The sequence below is a fragment of the Equus caballus genome, chromosome 16 (assembly GCF_041296265.1).
Source record: "Equus caballus isolate H_3958 breed thoroughbred chromosome 16, TB-T2T, whole genome shotgun sequence".
NCBI lineage: Eukaryota > Metazoa > Chordata > Mammalia > Perissodactyla > Equidae > Equus > Equus caballus.
Window position 1 is genome coordinate 54,675,457 of NC_091699.1, and position 20,495 is coordinate 54,695,951.

The 20,495-nt window shown below is 44.6% G+C and overlaps 1 protein-coding gene across 8 annotated transcripts; it reads right to left on the bottom strand.

Annotated features, from left to right (window-relative positions):
- Window positions 1-755: 755 nt before the first annotated feature.
- ZNF662 (zinc finger protein 662) lies at window positions 756-20,454 on the bottom strand. 8 transcript variants are annotated; one of them, XM_014731737.3, is made up of 6 exons: window positions 20,023-20,454; window positions 12,473-12,860; window positions 10,752-10,878; window positions 9,992-10,105; window positions 7,840-7,941; window positions 756-6,846 (listed from the first exon to the last, which is right to left on the bottom strand). In XM_014731737.3, exons 1-6 carry the CDS (start codon window positions 20,064-20,066, stop codon window positions 5,819-5,821), a joined length of 1,803 nt encoding a protein of 600 aa, XP_014587223.3. In that variant the 5' UTR covers window positions 20,067-20,454; the 3' UTR covers window positions 756-5,818. The 8 variants fall into 8 exon arrangements, with proteins under 8 accessions (XP_014587223.3, XP_070093996.1, XP_070093995.1 ...); XM_070237895.1 differs by having other exon boundaries at window positions 9,992-10,108; window positions 12,178-12,860; window positions 20,023-20,445; XM_070237894.1 differs by having other exon boundaries at window positions 9,992-10,108; window positions 12,608-12,860; window positions 20,023-20,405.
- Between the last annotated feature and the right edge of the window lie 41 nt (window positions 20,455-20,495).

The following is a 20,495-nucleotide window of genomic DNA, read 5'->3' on the forward strand; positions in this document are numbered from 1 at the left end:
GTCTCAAGCCTCATTCATGCCAAGCACACTTGAGTCCAACTTGGACTAGGTATGCTGGAAATGGGGGTGAAGGCTGAAAACATGCAGTTGCATAACCCCAAAACCTGTATCACTCACACTAGACAAATATGGTCCTTCTTTTGTGGAAAAAATGGTCAAAGCTGATTCTTATTGTTTTCTCTTTTTGATAAAGTAAGAAAGTAACTTTCACCCTATAATTTACATCTCAATCACTGGGCTGAGAAGTGACTTTCAACTTCAGGGAATCTTCTGTAGGTCTGGACTTTGTCCTTCTCAACAAGCATTGGACCATTGTTCAATAAAACAAAGCCTCTAGCAGATATAAATCAATGCCTGGTTATTCCATAATTATCTCACTTAAAATGTGGGTGACACAGCAAACCCAAAATTCACCTAGGTAGGGTAGGGGAGCCTGGAAGAGACTTCAAAGAGATAGGAAGTTATCCACTAGAATCTGGAACTGACAGTATATTTTCATCAAGTTTGGAAGGTATGCTATGGTCTGACAAAACATCAGTCCGGTGGTATTCGTGAAATCAAGTTTAGGGCATGAGAGGCACCTATTTAGACACTCAAGCTCTAAGCAACTGAGATGAGATACAAATGAGGATCTGGTGGGACTACTAAGCAAGAAAAAATGTGACATTAAGGTGTTGTACGAAAACACAGTGCTTTCAAATATAAGCCTCTATCGGTATGACTAAGTTATAAATGACAGAAAACTCAAATCTAACTAGTTTAACAAAAGATGTTTATTGGCTTACATAGCTGAAAAGTCCAGAGGTAGGACTATTTCAGGTAAGGCTTGGTCTAGTGGCTCAAATGATGTCACCAAGGACCCAGTTTCTCTCTGCTTCACCACTGTCTTCTTTGGTCATGGTTTTATCCTCGGGCTCCACATGGTAATGCCAGGAAGCTCCAGACTCTCTCCTTATAATCAAAAAATTGTTGCTACAGTTCCAGACCTCACGTCTTCCTACATATACATGCCATACAAAGGAGAACAGAGAATATCTCCTTTGGTCCCTCTCAAAGAAGAAAAGCCTCTCTCTTCCAGAAGGCCCGGTAAATATCTCCTCATACGTCATTGGCTCTGTGGCCAAGGGGATAGGATGAGTTGAAGGACCTAGGCCAAAAAGGATCTACTTATGAAGTTGGGGGTGGAGCCAAGCTAGGTGGCTGAGAAAGGATGTTTTCCCAAAGAATATTTGGGTTGCTGTTCCCAAGGAGAAGGGAAATGGGTGCTGGGAACCAAACAAGAGGTGAACATTACAGAGCTCTGACTGAAAGTCACAAAGACATGCTCAGAATTGCAGACGCTGATTTACAACTGAGTTGCTTCTAAAGCAGGCAACTCTGTAGCTGGTTCTGGGTTGCAAAGCAGGAGAGATTTAATTATTCATTTCCCCAAGAGATTCTGGGTAGGCTAGCTAATTTTCAATATGTGAAGGACTCTATACACTATTTTTATATTTCCTCACTTTCCAATACTGCTTTCGAAAATTTCACAGACAAAATTTTACCATAATCAATTCTTGATTTTAATATAGTTAAATGGAATTTGTCAGAAAGTATGCTGAATTTCTACCTTTTATATTTCTCTGAAATATAGAAATCGAGTATTAATTTTATTCCTCTTCTGACTTTGAGATATGTGGAAAGCATCATTACAAATTGGAAGGTGTTCCATGTTGCAATTTCTTCATCACAGACTATAGAGACTTTGAAACGGGCTCAGGGCTTCCAAATGCCTGTCTCTGGGCCTCTGGTAAGGAATAGACGAGTTAGGAACTCTCTTGGTAGGGTCCATCCATTTCCACATGCCTCTTTATAATCCTCCTGAAATACCTATCTTTTGCCATAATTTTTCTCAGTGTGATACTTCTAAAATTTGTCTTGCCATTCCGCCACTCTGTCTACAAACATTTTCATCTTTGAGGGAAAGAGTTCCTAGAGTAGACTAACTTCCATGATGCTCCTCTGTAAGTCCATACTATTTCCTCTCTTTCATCATTCCATTTCCATGGGTTCTTACTCCTATTCATTCTCTCTCTCTCCCATTTTAAGATACTGACCTTCTAGTATATACATCATCCTCACTCTGGGAGCTTATGAATATTTAGGATTTTAATGATCGCTTCCTTGTAGTCCTGGTCCAAGCTTCAACCCTATTTCAACTGCTGCCTGTGTAATGTGTCCACTGGTAAAATTGCCAACCCCTCACTGACCACTCTTCTCAGCATCTCTTCCTGGCCCTTCCCTCTGTCCAACTCCCTAAATACTGAATTGGCATTCCATAGGACTCCATCGCGGGTCCTCATATTTTACTATACTCTCTATGAGGGCAGTACTGTCCAACAGAACTTTCTACAATAATGAAAATGTTCTATGTCTATACTACCCAAGATGATGGACAACTGCCCCATACAGTTATTGTGTGCTTGAAATCTGGCCAGCAACTAAGGAACTAAATTTTTAATTTAATTTAAATACCCACATGTGGCTAGTGGCTACTGTAATAGATAGTCTAGAGGATTTCATTCATTTCTGCCCATGGCTTTAAATACCCTCTGCTTGTTTGATGACTCCCAAATATACAGCTCCAGATATGACTAACCTAGAGCTCCAGCCCGTATATTCAACCAGTTACTTGAAATGTCTACATGCATATCTCACACATATCTCAAATGTTAATCCAAAACAGAGCTCTAGATTTCTCCCTCCTCAAATCTATTCCCATTCCAGTCTTATTCATTCCAGTAAATAGTACCACTAACTCAGCTGCTCGTACCAGAAACCAGAAAGCCATCCCTGTTCTTCCCTGTCGATCACTCCTTGTATCCAATCCATTAGCAGGTCACTGATTTTATTCCCAAAATATATCTTAAATCCACCTTCTCTCCATTTCCATTACCACCATACTCTCCAGGCTGCCATCATCTCCAACCTGGACTGTAGCAGTTTCCAACATTATCTCTCCTTTAGCTTTTGTCCCTTTAGAAACCATTTCTACTTGCAGCCAGAGGGATCATCTTAAAATATGAATCAAACATGTCATTCCTCCATTGACATGGCTTCCATTGAATGGCTTCTTTTCGCTTAGGATGGAATTGAATGATTTGGCCCACCTATCCTACAAACGCAACTTGTGCCACACATACCCTTGATCATAATGCTATAGCTAAAACCATTCAGTTTCTTGAACATGCCAAACTCTTCACACAAGGAGTCTGCAGAGCAGTTCCCTCTGCCTGTTCTTCCCGTTCTTGATCCAAGCGGCTCTTTCTCATTCTATGAGTCTTACCTTTAATGTTACTTCTTAGGATAGGCCTTCCCTGGCCATCTATATAGGGAGAGGGTCCCTCACCATCATTCTCTCTGTACCTTGTTTAGTCCCTTCATAGCACTTGGCAATTTTTAATAATTTTGTTTACTTGATTTTTTTGGTTGGTCTCTCTCACTAGATTAATGTTCCAGGAAAGCAGGGAGCAAGTCTGACTTATCACTGTTTACACGGCACCTGCATAGCACTTTGCATGCAGCCAGGTGCTCAGTAATATTTGCTTAGTAAACAACTTCCCCCAAATACTTGTTCACATCACTCATTTCCATTTCCTGGTTCCATGTAGTACAAAACAAAATTTTTGCTGCTTATTAGAGGTTACCCTAGCTGAACTATGCTAGGCGAAGTTCTCCTTATTACATGGCCTTAGGCTTCAGCCATCAGGGACTCTAGAGTTATTAACATGTTTGTAATTTCCAGGAAGCAGAAGTTTGGTCCAAGCAGGCCTCTGGCTTCTCCTCTTTGCTGCTTTGTCAACAATAAATATTAACTGGCTGGGAGCTTATAAAGTGGGATGCCTAAATAGCAATGAGGCAAACTGCAGTCTGAAAATGGCTCTAAAGGTGAAGAGTCTGGAATGGATGTTTCAGATCTGTTTTGGCCAGCATTCTCCTCTGAATAGGGCCTTTGGTTTTCTAACCCTTTATGATGCTTAATACCATTATCTAATATCCTGCATTTCTTCAGAATTGGTATTAACATCCTGTATCCTCTTTTAAATATATATATATGTTTCTGGTGAGAATCATTGGCCCTAAGCTAACATCTGTTGCCAATCTTCCTCTTTTTGCTTCAGGAAGATTGTTGCTGAGCTAACATCTGTGCCAATCTTCCTCTATTTTGTATGTGGGACACCACCACAGCATGGCTTGATGAGCAGTGTGTAGGCCTGTGCCCAGGATCCAAACCAGCGAACCCCAGGCCACCAAAGCAGAACACGCGAACTTGACCACTATGCCACTGGGCCAGCTCCTTAACATTTTATTTTATAGACTCCTTATTTCACGTTGAGTTAGTTAATTTTGGAATTCTTCACTTTCTCCTTCCTCACTGTGTAGAACCTGTGTTACTAACATTTGTTTTATCTTTGATCCTGGACCTAGGGAGGGCATCTGTGACTCTGATGCCAAAATATTGGATTATATTTCCACCACTAACTGGCTGAGTCTACCTAACAAAGCATTAACCATTATCAGAGAGTGACCATGTCTCCCTTCCCTGGTGATGGCCCCACAGCTTACTTTGGGTTTGGGCTATTATGGTGATGAGAAGGGGGTAGACTGGGAGAGGATTTAGGATAGTGGTACAATGAAAGGAGGTGGAGTTACTCAAATTTTTATGAAAAAGTCTCCCACTTGCTTTACATTTTCCCAGTCTCAAAGTACTATGTTATAACACATATGCAATCAGGTCTTAAGATTGCACAACCCAGATTACCCTCCACTGCTTTCCTTAAGTTACCTTGGTGATCTCAGGAGGACCACAACTTCTGAGGAAGAAGAGGTCCTGGAGTTGACAACATAACTGTAACATCACATCATCTACATCAAATAACAGTTTTCAGTGAGGTAGACTTATGAAAGCAGCATTAATAAATACTTGTTTATGTATAGAAAGAATATATCCAGAAAGATATACAACTCGTAACAATGATTGTCTCTGAGCAGGAAGAGCGGAAGACAGGAGTGACAAGGATATTTACTTTTCACTGAACACCTTTTTGAACTATTTCAATGTTTTTATCATAAGCATGTTATATCTAATCAAAAATAAATAATTTTCAACATTTGAAAAACATGAAAGAAATGCAGTGTTGGGTCCTCAAAGAGCCATTCAGATGGAGCCATTTAGTTGGACTAACAGACATAAGACAATTAGAAAAATATAAGATAGCACATAATTAAATACCAACTTGGGTGGTACTGATTACAAGTAGAAAAGGAGGAGAGGCCTGCTAGTTGAAGGAACTGGGTCTTAGGTAAGGAAGGGAAACTTTTGGCTAGGGAAACTTGAGCAACTAAAAATGGGTAGAAGCAGAAATGTGCGCAAATAAAGAACAGTAGGATCTGGAGTCAGATAGGCCTGGTTCCAATCTATAACTGACTAGCTGAGCAAACTTGAATGAGTTTTATAACCCTTCCAACCTTAGATTTCTCATTTGTAAAATGGGGATAAGAGTACCTACCTTAATATGATTAAGAAAAATTAAAGAATGTATGTCAAGTGGTTAGCACAGTACCTGACACAGAGTAGCTGCTCAACTAAATGTTGCCTAGTATAAACATGGTTGAACTAGGGAACCAGTCTTGCTAGAGTACAGGGTATCTGTTCAGGAGAAGGGGCAAGAAAATACTGTCTATTTGAGGTACAGAAAATTGTGGACAGTCATCTCATTTTGTCTCTGGGGTTCCTGTAGCATAAGAACTATAAACAAGTGTCACCCTTATGCATTCTCTAATGTTCAAGGTGAGAGGTCTGACAATTATAGGGTTTCTCTCTAGAATGGCGCCTCTGGTGCTTAATCAAAACAGAATTCTGACTGAAGGCCTTCCCACAGTCATTACATTTATAGGGTCTTTCCCCAGTATGGATTCTCTGATGTCGGATAAGGTGTGCCTTGCAAATGAAGCTTTTCCCACAGTCAGTACACTCATGAGGCTTCTCCCCAGTGTGGACCCTCTGGTGCTGAGCAAGATCTGAGTTCCACATGAAGCCTTTCCCACAGTCTTTACATTCATAAGGTTTCTCCCCCGTGTGGATTCTCTGATGTCGAAGAAGGGCTGGGTTCCGAGTAAAGCTTTTCCCACATTCCTTACATGTATATGGTTTCTCCCCAGTGTGGATTCGCTGATGTTGTGTAAGGCTTGTGTTCTGACTAAAGCCCTTCCCACATTCCTTACATTCAAAGGGTTTCTCTCCAGTATGTATTCTCTGGTGCCGAATGAGATTTGACTTCCAAACGAAGGCTTTAGCACATTCTTGACACACATAGGGTTTCACCCCACTGTGAATTCTCTGATGTGCAATGCAATGTGATCTAAAACTGAAAGTCTTCCCACATTCCTTACATCCATAGACCTTCTCTCCATTATGAATTCTCTGATGTTCATCAAAGTCTTCATTTTGATCAAAACACTTGCCACATTCTTCACATGTATAGAATACCTGCTCACCTAGAATTTTCTGATGTATAACAAGGTGAGTATTAACATCAGTATTCTCTGAACACTCTTCCACTGAGATCATCTCATCTTTGACAATGACTTCTATAATATCATTTGTAGTGTTCTCCACACTTCTTCCACTGGGGTAGTCAGGCCATCTCCCTAATCTGCTTTTCTCCTCTTCCCAGGTCTTTCCAAACCAGAATTTCTGAGAGCCACACCAGTGGGGTCCACTTGATAGCACCATGTGCTCCTGTGCCTCCTCAAAAGTTTCCTCCTTCAGAATAAAATCTTCCTTCTCAATCTTCAACACACCCTCTGAAAGAAGAAATCAGAGCTGCAAGTGTCATCATTACCCATGACAGAGTGACTAAGGTCAACAAGTGGTATTAATACGTCCATTTCTCTCCAAGTAACACCCCTGTGTCTAAGTGCTCCTGTCCTAGCTGAAAATGGCAAAACAGGGCTAACAGACAGGAAGCAACCAAAAGAAAAAGGCAGAAACTAGACAGCAAGTCCCTGAGAGTTGTGATTCCCAGCACCAGACCAAGCTGGGGAGGTGCTCTCAGGAAACAGTTGAATTGAATCTAAGGGAGATGGAATTCCTTCTAGGTAGTCCAGTTTATAACATGAGAGGAACAGGCCAGGATTCAGAGCAGAAGACCCGTTCAGAAATAAAGAACACTTTGTGGGATACCTGGAGAACCTGAGTTTGTCACATGCAGGGGAGCAGCAAGAAAAATCTTCCTCACACTTTTCAACACTAAAAGGAAAGAGTCTTCTCATTCAATCCCCTCACGAGGTCCACCAGGAAAAGTGTTTCCCCAAACTACTTTAGGTAGAGTTAGGCAAACTCCCCTCTCTTTGTTCCCATAGTGTCTTATTCACACCTGTGTTGCATCACATTTTGCTGTAATCATACATTTAGGTATAACGTCCCATTAGACTGTGAGCTCTTCCAGGATAAGGGCATATATTACCCATTTTTTGATCCCTAGCAACTGACACAATGAGTAAAATATAGCATTTACTTTTAAAATATCAGTTGACAATAGCAGCCAGAAAGGTAGGCCATCTTTTCAGTTTGAGCCTAAGACCCAAGACCCACCCAAATTTAATTAATTGAGTTTGTCCAAACGAAAACTAGAAGCTTAGAGTTTAAGTTTGCTCTTGATTAACTGGTTGATTTGGGGATGTTTAGAAGGTTTGTTATTTAGAACACAGACAGTAAAATGGAAGTTTAGCATTTTACGAAGGAAATAGGGGAAAATATGTGACCGTAAGAAAAGTGCTCATTTCCCTCTCACTTACCAGTACAAATTAGGCTTGGACCCTCTCCTTGCAGTTTCAGGTTCAATGGCTCTTCCACCTGCTCAAGATGGGAGATCCCAGCAGGCTTTAGAAACGGATATCCTGCCAAGGTCAAGACATAAATAAGGCTGGTTCAGTTGCTGGAGTGGGGCCCATTAGGAAAGGAGCAGAGATGGAAGTGGTAGGGGAGAATGGAGGGGGGTGGCAAGACTGGTAACACAGATGACCTGAAACTTGAAGGGGATAAGAATATAAAGGATAGGAAATAGAGGCACAGGGAAGTTGCGATTCTATCAGCTCCCCAAAATACAAAAACATATCACTCATTTAAAAATGTCAAGAAACAGGAAAGACTACAGTTCCTTCTGCATCTGCCCCTAGGAGGTAAAAGCCAGTTCACACAGAAAGGAATCAGGATAGGATGGAATTGCAAAGAGCTGTTTCAGAGGCTATGTTGGGAAACCACAATCTCTTAATTTCCTTCCTTCCTACCTACCTTCCGCCCTGTCTTTCCACAAACAACCCACGATGGTTCTCTCTATGGCATCCATAAGAAATGGCCTCATAGCCTCACTCAGCCATTTCCAGAAGTCACTTCTTACTCTCATGATAGACATCTCTATTCACAAAGGCCCACTAATAAACTCTCCAGGCTTAGGTAAGATCTGTCTCTTTGTGACTTCCATTTGAAGCCTCCTAAGAAACAGATCAATTCTACAACTTCCAAATGATGACCTTTTATGTTGCTAAAGGCAAGGACTGTGTGTCCCCTGAGAATTCTCTTCTCTAGACAAAAGTGGACGTTGAGCAGGGACACGTGCTCCAAGACGGTCTGCTGCAGGTCAGGGAGTTAGGGTTTTACTCCAGGAATAACTTGGCTATTAGCTTTCTGTCTAAAACAAAGATGGGAAATTCCCTTGGGTGTTGGGGAGAGTAAGCACTGAGATCCTAAGAGAATGTAAAGGATGCTGTAGTTGTCTCCCTACCTCCTTTCTATCCCTGCCCCAATGCAGAGCAGCCATGCCCTTTGGTGGAGAGTGATCCCAGTTCCAACTCCTACTGTAGGCCCCCATGGGTCTAAGCCAATCAGGTTATCCCATTCCACTCTACAAGAGAGATTGGTTTAGGGATCAGCAGTTCTTGCAAAGCCAATCAGTGCACAATACTTCCCTGGCCACAGTGACTGATTTAGAGCTGGCATAAGACTTAAGAGGGTGCATTAGAGCAATACTTGGGACTTTGATCCGCAATAGTTAAAGCCTGAGGAAGGCCCACTCTTTTTCTATCCCTAGGTATGAAGAAGCAGAGTCCTGGTTACAACTACCAATCACCTTACAACCATGAAAGGAGCTAGACCATAGAGAAAGCCAACATACAAGGAGACAGAGAAGAGTAGAGATTGGAATTCTGATAAAACTGTACCTGCAGCCCACTCTACCTATGGATTTCCCAATTACACAAAACAACAATTCATCTTTATTGTTTAAGCTAGTTTGAATCGAGTTGTTAATTGCAATCAAGAGTATCCTAATACGGAAAGGCTGCAAGACACAGAAAGGAACTATGAGAACGAGGAAGTTGAGGGCACAGCTCAAGTCTCACTGTGCCCACAGAAGAGCCCCTGTGGGAAGAAGACAGAAAGGACCAAGGAGGCAATAATGGGACACAGTTTTCACTAGGAAATTAGGAGCTGGAAAGCCCTGTGTTGGCCTTGTCAGGGCTTTCCCCACCAGAAATCCCTAAAGAACAGGAACTATTTGGCTCAGGGTTATTGAGACTTCTTGATTTCTAATGATGAAGCCAGCCATGACACCCCAAAGGGCAGTAAGAATCTTCTATAAGCAGGCTTGGAAAATAGAAAGGCCACCTCAGATCAGAGAGTGAACAGAAAAGTCAAGGAGTAAAGATAAATAGCAGCCAGGATAGGACAGAGGAGATGGGGAAGAGGCAAAACAGGTGAATGAAGATGGCACACAGAGGAGCCAGGATGAACAAAACAACGACTTAAAAAGACGGAACACATGAGAACACAGTGGAAAAAAGGGAATCCTACTGGTGTCTACAACCCTAGGTTAAGAGAAGAGACACCTACTACAATTTAAAGATCACGACAAGGGAACTGGTCAGATGACTGGCACCTGTCCTCACTCACCTGAGGAGATGCCCCTCGGGCCCTCTCCATCCAGAACTCCCTGAGGAGCCGAGCACCAGGGTGCTTCCCCTCGCTCCAGCTGGGAAATCAGAGCCGGTTTGGGAAATGGAAATGCTGCTTGAGGGGAAGGAAATGGGACAGGCAGGTGAGTGGGGTGACAAAGAACAATCCCAGGCTCCTCCCAGGCCTGTGTCTTCAGGGGCAGGAGGAGAAAGAAGGGAAATTACCAGGGAAAGCAGGAAAGGAAGTCCAGGGAAAGGGACAGGAGACCCAGGGGAGAGGGGCCAGGAGGCTTACAGAGTTCAGGAAGTAGACAGAGTAAAAGGTGCTCAGTAACAGCTGAGTGAGCAAATGGATGAGTTCACTCATTGAGGAATTGAGCTTTCTTGTTCTCTCCCTCTCTTAGAGCTCCCAAGTCCAGACATCAGTATGAGGATGCTCAGTGTTGGGCCGGGTCTCCCAAACTGAGAGGATGGGGAACTGGGGGGCTCGATGGGGCACTAGGAATCTGCTTTCTTCCCACTGCACATGGGTTAGGAGGTGGGAAGCTCTCACCCTGGGACAAGCAAGTCCTCTATGAGGCCTGAATTGATACTAGGACTTTTCACTTCCCAGCAACTGCTAAGGTTGGGTCAGTAAGAATCCAGGAGCCTGAGGTTGCCACTCAGCTGAAGGTTATCAAAGACTCCTAAGCCTTTGAGGGAGAAGGAGCCAGGAAACTCTGAAGGGCAGAGGAGAGTGCAAAGGGAAAGACCCTTACCCAGGGAAGACACGGCCCCATAATTCTCCAGCATCACATCCCTGTACAGGGACCTCTGAGCAGGGGCCAGGCCGGTCCATTCATTCTCAGAGAAGTAGACGGCTACGTCCTCGAAGGTCACTGACTCCTGAAACAACATGTGTTTAAATACCCTAGGACAATCCCAGGACCAGGGCCTGGAAGAAGGGGAGACGAGGAACTAAGAGGTACTGAAGGGCATGCCTGTTCAGTTTCTAGATTCTGAATGTCTAAGGAAGCTTTCCCCCTACCTACAAAGACATAAGGGATCAGCCAGCAAGTTTCTCAGGTCTCTTCATCTTTACTTTACAGCAGACATCCTCTCATCTTTTTCATGAGTCTCTGCAAGTTTTCCCTTTTCACTCCTACACCCAAAACAACTCTTTGTGCTCTAGGTGCCATCCTTTCTCCACAATGTGTCCTCTTTCAGAGGTCATCAACCCTTCATAACAAGAGCAACTACCATTTGTGGAGCCTGTGCAAGCACTCTACCCATATTACTTTGTGTGTACCTCACAGCAAACACAAGGAGGGCATTAGATCCATTCTATTGAAGAGGAAACCAGGGCTCAGAGAGGAACTGCCCCAAAGTCACAGAACCAAGACAGAACTCAGGCCTGTTTGACTCTGGCTCTTACCTACTGCATCACATTGCCTTCTAGCCTCACTCCTGCCTCCCCTGCTGCCCCTGTGTAGGACCCTTTCTCTTCTCTCCCTCCCAGTCACCGCCACCAGTCGAAGAGGCAGCTAAGGGCACCTCAGAACGCTCGGGTTGCTCTGGAGCCTGTATCAAAAGGGCAGATGCAAATTCTGACTTTCCTCCCCGTACTCCCAGACCCCAGCATACTCTCTATAACACTCCACCCTGCTCTTTCTTACCCACATCCCAGTCTCAAGGTCCCCTTTTTCTATATCTCTGGGAGCCCGAGCTCCTGCGGCCCTTCTTTCCTTTCTCTCCCACCGCTTCCTTGAGAAACACAAACAGTGCTAACTTGGAGCTGTCAAGACCTATAATTCCCAGCCACTGCCTCATTCAGGATCTCAGTCTCCATACTATGGGGGGGCTGATTCTGGTCCATTTCACATCAGGCCTTGCTCTATAAAGCCCCCACAGTGACCTACCCAGCATTCTAGGGCTCAAAGTTTTTGGTTGGCTCACCTTTGCCCACCTAAAAATGTCCAAATCCTCTGCACCACAGACAATTCCTTCACTACTCAGGGACCCAGCTTACCTGCCAAGGATCATCTCCTGCACCCCCACCCTCATCCCCTATCCTGTCACTATCCTGTTACGAACCCAAACCCCTTCCTTGCCCTGATCTGTGTCCTGGCACCTGCAACTCCCCCTGCCTTAAGATCCAATTTCTCCCTCTTCCGCCTGCAAACTCATGTTCATCTCAAGACCCACCTCAAACATAACCAGCTCTGTAAAGCCAGTGCCATGGAAATTCTGGACATTCGTCGCTGCGCACAGCGCTCTGTGAACACCTCCGCCCCAGCACCTGGCTCACATGTGCTTCCCCTGCCGGCGCAAGTCTGAGGGCTGTCGAATCCACTCTGTCCCTCGCCTGCTCCTCCGGGCCCTCCAGTCTGGGCTGTACCCCGATTTCCCAGTCGCCACACTGCCCCCTCTCCGCCCCTCATCTGGGCCTAGAGCCCGAGGCAGAGCCGAGCCAGCTTCGTGGCGCCGGCCCCGCACTCACCGGGCGCGCCCGGGCCGGCGCGGGCTGTCCTGGCAGCAGCTCGAGCGCAGGGCCGAAGCGGGCTCTGCTCGCCAGGGCCGCGGTCGCCAGGGCCCGGGCCGCCCTCCGGGGAAGCGAGCGCGCGCCGGGCCCTACCCGGGGTTGTCCGGTGTTGGGGAGGGACGCTCCGGACCAGGGTGGCCCTGACATAACCGCCCCTCGCCCGTGAGCGACCCAGGCAAGACCCACACTCCACGCCCCGCCAGCCTGGCCAACCCCACGCCAGGTCGTCACGTTCCGCGCGGGCCAGAGCCCCGCACTGGAGAGGTGGAAGCTGCAGCAGTCGTGCCACCCCGGCTTCTCTAGGACGGTGGAGGGCGCCGCATCTCTGTGGTCCTCCCTTCTCGCCCTGCAAAGGAGGGAGGGGAGAGTGGTCCAGCTCTCCCAGGGATACCGACTGCCCCGGCGCGCCGCTGCAGGGATGGAGGGGAGCCGACGGCCGCGGAGGAGGCTTCCTCTGGGAAGAGGCTTCCTCTGGGAATCCTTTCCTGGCCCTCTTCTTCCCACTGACCGTCCTGCTTCACCTTTCAGCACTCTTGTAGGATGGATGCTGATGTAAGGCTGCACACTTGACTATGCCTGTTCATCTATCCGCCTCCCTTTACTATGTTCTACATTCTCAGAGAGCAGATTACGTACTTGGCATGTCCATCTTTGTGCCTCTAACATCCGCCCAATGTCTAGCAGCTCTTAGGGCCCAATTTCTTTAAGTGCCAAGGAACATTTGTTGAATAAAAGAATGAATGAATGAATGAATAGTGAACCAATTTTTCAGTTGAAGTAAGGCCCAAAGAGAGGAAAGGGCTTACCTAATACCACACAGCATGTCAGAAAGTTAAACTTTTAAACAAAGTGGCAGAAATAAAGGAAGACCATCCACATGAGAACAAGCAAAGTCTATTTATTCAGAGCTTGCTACAGCAAGGGAGTCAACCATCATCACTTGCATTTGGCAGAGACTCTAAGTCAGGCAGAGAAGTGGGAAAGCTTTAAGGTGGGAAAAAGGGAATGCTTCAGGTGTGCTCTGATTAGAGATTGTTGGCATAGGGGGTTGGCAAGAAGCAAAGCCCTTATGTGATTGGTTGGGGGAGCATATTAATCAAATTCTGGGTGTTTAGGGCTGACTGCTACAGGGATTATTTTGGCTTCCTGGACTGGTTGCTACAGACAGTGTTTTTGACTTCTTGGACTGGTTACTGCAGATAACGGGTTGGCTTCCTGGACTGGTTGTTGTAGATTGTGGGTCTGAATTCTATTTTTCTATATGGTCTGGCCATTGTCCGTTTGTACATTCAGTTTCATGGGGTGAACAAGGTAGGAAGATGTGTGTTTCACAGGGATTCAAGTCTACAGGCTCAGATGCCTTCCAGCTCCCCAGGTACTGAAAGCTTACAGATACTATACCTGTGAAAAATCACAGAGCAAAGGAGACCTCAGAGAAGCTCATAGGTTTGTTGGTTGGTTAGTTTCTAAGAGGATACTAGAGAAGCTTGTAAATGGATACTTGCTGACAGCCTTTGAGCACTGAGAAGGAAGCAGTGACTCTTACCCTGGGAAAGATCACTAGGAAGACTGAGCATACAGAAAATGCTCCCATGATTTTTTTAGGGACAAAATGGAGTGACAAAACAATTATGGGAGTTTTAGCTCAGAACAAGGAGGCTTCAGATGCCCGATTACTAAGTCATGGCCCACCAGAAGGAAGGTCTCTTGTGGCTCTCATGTCTTACCCACACCATTTGCTTAGACTCATCCCTAGTTAGCTCAGAAATTCCTTTCTTATATAACTTATGACATCCTAGAACATCTCCTACCCTCTGACATGTGGGCCATGACAAGAGCACCTTAGGAGTTGTCATCTCATAATTCATGATCATTATAATCATTATCTATAATTGCTCAAATCCAGCAAACATAGCTGAGAGGCAAGAAAAAAAAAAAGCCCTATGTTAGGTTTCAGTCTTCTAGGCCCTGGCTCTTCTTTCCTACCTGCAAATTCTGGTAGTCCAGTTTTCCTGGGATGGGCATTGGAGGAAAAAGATAGAGTGAGAAGGGTTAATTATGTGTTTTGCGTTTCCTACAGCCAGTTCGGGCCTTCTCCCACTCCTGAACCTCATAATTAGATATTACATTTAAATGGGTGGTACCCTTTTAGGTAGTTGTAAAATTAAGAGCCCAAATAGACTATCTTAAGTTGTACAACACTGAGAGCTGAAGCTTGGTTTTCCAATTATTTTTTTCAGTTTTTCTTTGAGTTCACTCTCCCTTTTAATAGCACCTGCTTCTTGGTGATGATACAGGGCATGAAAGGTCCAGCGAATGTCCCAGGTAACTGTCCACTGTTGGCATTTTTAGCTATAAAAGTAGCACTAGTGTCTGACTGGGTGTATGTGGGGAGTCCAGACATGTAACATAGGCCATCTAAGAGACCTTGAGTAATATTGCCGACATCTGCTGTGTGGATGGGGATGGCAGTGCCACACCCTGAAAAGGTGTCTACTGCAGTCCATGCCCAGCAGTACTCTCAACAGGAAGGTAGGGGGTCTACACAGCCTATTTGCTAGGACTGACCAAGTCCAGTACCCACAGTTATGTGCTCCAGAGTTCTTTTTGCTACTCAACTGTGTGACTGGCAGTCCAATCACATTTTTCAGGCTCCTGCATTCTTCCTTCCATCTTGATGTTCCAAGATTCCTTCTTTTATTGTTTCCTTCTTGTTTACAGAACTTGTTTTAGCCATCATATTCAGGTAGATATGCTAGTGACAATTCTCTTCATTTTCCTTCATCTGAGAACATCCTGATTTTACCTTCATTCTTGAAGGGTATTTTCACTGGCATAGAATTTTGGTTTTGACAGTTCTTTCCTTTCATCACTTAAAAAATTTTGTGCCACTTCCATGGTTTCTGATAAGAAATCCACTTTCATTCGAATTGTTTTTCTATAGGTAGTATGTTGCTTCTCTCTAGCTACTTTCAAACATTTTCCTTGTCTTTAGATTTTTGAAGTTTGACTACAATGTGCCTGGACTTGAATTTATTTCACTTTATCCTGTTGGGGGTTTGTACAGCTAATTTTAATGAAATCCTGTTTATCTATTTTTTCTTTTGTTGCCTGTACTTTTGGTGTCATATCCATGAGATTGTTGCCAAATCCAGTGTCTTAAAGATTTTCCTCAATGTTTTCTTCTAACAGTCTTACAGTTTTAGCTCTTAACACATTTTGAGTTAATTTTTGTATGCAGTGTAAGGTAATTTCATTCTTTTTTTTTTTTTTCTTTTTGAGGAAGATTAGCCCTGAGCTAACTACTGCCAGTCCTCCTCTTTTTGCTGAGGAAGCCTGGCCCTGAGCTAACATCGTGCCCATCTTCCTCTACTTTTATATGTGGAATGCCTACCACAGCATGGCGTGCCAAGTGGTGCCATGTCCACACCCGGGATCTGAACCGGCAAACCCTGGGCCACCGAGAAGCGGAACATGCGAACTTAACCGCTGCACCACTGGGCCGGCTCCGGTAATTTCCTTCTTTTGCATGTGATGTCCAGTTTCTCCAGCGTCATTTGTTGAAATGGTGTCCTTTCCTCCTTGAATGGTCTTGGCATCCTTATCAAAAATCAACTGACCATATATGATAGGGTTTATTTCTGGGCTCTCTATTCTATTCCATTGGTCTATATGTCTGTCTTTATGCCAGTACCATGATGTTTTATTTAATGTAGCTTTGCAGTAAATTTTAAAGGCAGGAGGAGTGAGTCCTCCAACTTTATTCTTTTTCAAGACAGTTTTGGCTATTCAGGGCTCCTTGAAATTCCACATGAATTTAAAGATCAGCTTTTCCATTTCTCTGAAAAAAGCTGTTGGGATTTTGATAGGGATCGTGTTGAATCTATAGATCACTTTGGGTAGTATTGACACCTTAACAATGTTATGTCTTCCTATCCATGAACATGGAATGTCTTTCCATTTATGTAAGTCTAATTTCTTTCAGCAATGTTTTGTATTTTCAGCATACAGGTCTTTCACCAACTTGGGTAGATTTATTCCTAAATATTTAATTCTTTTAGATGCTATTGTAAATGGAATTGTATTAATTTCCTTTTTGGATTGCTCGCTGCTGATATATTGAAACATAAGTTTTTTCTTTTTTTGAGGAAGATAAGCTGTGAGCTAACTGCTGCCAACCCTCCTCTTTTTGCTGAGGAAGGCTGGCCCTGAGCTAACATCCATGCCCATCTTCCTCTACTTTATATGTGGGACGCCTACCACAGCACGGCTTACCAAGCAGTCCCATGTCTGCACCCAGGATCCAAACCAGCAAACCCGGGGCCGCCAAAGTGGAACAAGCGCACTTAACTGCTGTGCCACCAAGCCAGCCCCGAAACATAACTGCTTTTTATATTGATCTTGTACCCGGCAACTTTGCTGAATTTATTAACTCTAGTAGTTCTTGTGGATTTTGGGGGGGTTTTCTATATATGAGATCATGTCATCTGTGAATAGAGACAGTTTTCCCTCTTCCTTTCCAATGTGAATGCTGTTTCTTTCTTTTTCTTGCCTAATAGCTAATAGAATTTCCAGTACAATGCTGAACAGCAGCAGTGAAAAGTGGGCATCCTTGTTTTGGGGCCTTCCTGATGTTAGAGGGAAAGTTGTCTTTCACCATTGATTATGATCTTAGCTGCAGGTTTCCCATAAATACCCTTTATCGTATTGAGGAATTTTCCCTCTATTTCTAGTTTTCTGAGAGATTTTATTATGAAACTGTGTTCAATTTTGTCAAATGTATTTTCTGCATCAACTGAAATGATCAGGTAGGGTTTTTTCCTCTTCGTTCTAATAATGTGATGTATCAAATCGATTTTCTTAAGTTCAACTAACCTTGAATTGCTGATATAAATCCCACTTGGTTATGGTGAATCATCCTTTTAACGTGCTATTGGATTTGATTTTCTAATATTGTGTTGAGGATTTTTGCATCTATATTCATAAGGTCTGAAATTTTCTTTCATATAATGCCTTCACTTGCCTTTGGTATCACAGTACTACTGGCCCCACAGAATGACTTACGAAGTGTTCCCTCTTCTTTAATCTTTTGCAAAAGTCTGAGAAGGATTGGTGTTAATCTTCCTTTAAATGTTTGGTAAATTCACCAATGCAGCCATCTGGCTTAGAACTTTTCTTTGTTGGCAAGTTTTTAATTAGGGCTTTAATCTCTTTACTTGTTATAGGTCTTCTGAGATTTTCTATTTCTTCACAAGTCAGTTTAGGTAACTTGTGTTTCAAGGAATTTGTCCATTTCTTCTAGGTTATCTAATTCGTTGAAGTACAATTGCTCATAGTGTTCTCTTATAATCATTCCTATCTCTGTAAGGTTGGTAGTAATGTCCCCATTTTCATTTCTGATTTTACTTATTTGCATCTTCTCTACTTTCTTCTTAGTCAATCTAGCTAAAGGTTTGTCAATTTAGTTGAACTTTTCAAATAACCAACTTCTGGTTTCACTGATTTTCTCTATTGTTTTTCTATTCTCTATTTCATGTATCTCTGTTCTAATCTTTATTATTTCCTTCCTTCTGCTAGGTTTGACTTGGGCTTGCTCTTCTTTTCTAGTTTCTTTTTTTTTTTTTAAGATTGGCACCTAAGCTAACAACTGTTGCCAATCTTTTTCTTTTTTTATTCTTCTCCCCAAAGCTTCTGAGTACATAATTGTGTATTCTAGCTGTAAGTGTCTCTGTTTGTACCACATGGGATACCACTTCAGCATGGCCTGACGAGCAATGCCATGTCCGCACCCAGGATCTGAACCAGTGAAATCCTGGGCCGCCAAAGCAGAGCGAGCAAAGTTAACCACTCGGCCACGGAACCAGCCCCCTTCTTTTCTAGTTTCTTAAGGTGTAAAGTTAGGTTATTGATTTGAGATCTTTTTTAACGTAAGCATTTACAGCTAGCATTTTCCCTCTTAGCATTGCTTTCACTATATGAAGGTTTTAGTAAGTAGGTCCCCATGTTCATTCATCTCAAGGTATTTTCTAATTTCTCTTGTGATTTCTTCTTTCAAGAAGAAAGCATTAGGGAGCCTCAGACTCCATGTGAGTCTTTTTCCCTTTGATCCAGCTATGTATCCTTAGTTTACCACTGTAATAAATCTTAGCCATGAGTACCACTGTATGCTGAGTCCCTGAGAGTTCTTCTAGAGAATCTCTGAACGTGAGGGTGGTCTTAGGGATCCCTGATAGGAAGTTGATATGAGGATTAGATGGCCTAATACAAACAAAGCATTTAGTATAATACTTGGCTCATGGTAAATTCTTAGAACAGTATAGTGATAGCCACGGTTGCAATGGGGATGACTAGCATAGAGCCATGAACAGGACAGGTGCTCAATATCAATCATTCTAATTCCCATCCTATCCCTCCATCCTCTTCCACTATACACTCTCATATCTCTTAGTCTCTTGGTGAATGCACAGCCCAATACCTTTAAAATGGCATCTCACTGCTGGCAAGTACCTCAAGTTCAGCCTCCTGTTGATGCAGGAGAATAGCAAGGCTCAGAGAGGTGAAATGAAATGTCCTGGGTCGTGTCATGAGTTGGTTACAGAGTTGAGACATGAACCCAGGTTGCCCTTTAAGTCCTACACTGGCTTCGCTGTCACCTGGTATATGTGATGCAGACTAAGTGTAAGATAATCAACCTGGGGCCAAGCTGTCAAGAACCCAGCCGCCACTGAGGGGTTTACTTCTCTCCCTGAAAAAAAGGACTCTTGAAAATTAGGAAGGAAAAGGAGTCATAAATAAGACCAGCCCTATGCTAAATGAGACCATTATCTGATCTAAAGGCAGAGTGAAGTAATTTCTCCCCTGCATCCCCATTTCAACGGTACTGCTGTCGACTTTCGTGGGTGAGGAGGTGGGCAGGAAGTGGCAGCGGCGGGGGGAGAAATCAGCATCATCTGTAACCGGAACAAAGGGCAAACAAGACTCAGGGGATTGCCAGTGCATCCGGACTAGAGAACCCCCAGACGAGAACCCCAATATAGGAACCACAGCAAGTTAAACAGAACCTTCCAGTAGGTGCACAGTTGCTCAAAAGTCTGGGCCACGTATGGAATGAGAAAACATGAGACCGGACGGGACGACAGACCCGACTGAGCCCTGTGCAGAGAACTCAACCCATTCACCTGTCCACCATGGAATGTGAAAATAAGGTGAGCAAGAAAGGAGCACAAAAAATGTTACAGGATAACCGAAGCGACGCTCCTGCTGGGCTTATGAGATGCCTTGCAGGAGGGCGGGCCCAAGTGGTGGCTCCGCTCAGTGCACGCGCTGGAAACGAGCGCGCTAGGAAGAAAGGACGCAGCCCCCTCCGCAGGTCCCAACCCCAGCCCCAGCCCCACTCCCTTACTGATGGCTCTGCAGGCGAACTACTGACACACCGCGCCTCGGCTCGAAGCCCGGCTGACCAACGAACAATAAGCGCTTCCACACGCACAGCCACTCGCGGCGCCTACCTAGAGACGCCGGAGCGCAGGCTGCAGGGCCAGAAGTGCGTCATCGCCTTTCCGGCCTTCGGGACGGCGCCCGCTCTAGCACGCCTGGAGGCCGCCTCTACGTATCGTTGGTTCTTTCAGGCCAGCCTGCCTTCCGTGGTAGCTTTGCCGCCACGCTCTCGCCGAGCTGCGGCCCAAGTAGGGAAGGCTGAGTGCAGCGCTGGCTCTGGATTGCCTGCACTTGGCCTCTAGGGAGGGCTGGGAGGGCAGCTGCGTGGGCCGATTTCCCTGGGACAGACCAGTCTGCCCAGGAGAGCCAGTAATCACTGCCGGTCCATCAGGCCGCCCCTCAGTGGCTCCGGCGGGCTGGACCCAGACGCATGGGTGGCTGGACCGGCCGGAGTGAGAGGGGTTCAGGGCAGCACGATGGGTCAAGGCCCGAATACGCACTGTGCCTGCCAAGCCGGCCTCCTGCTGGAGACTCTGCCCCCTCC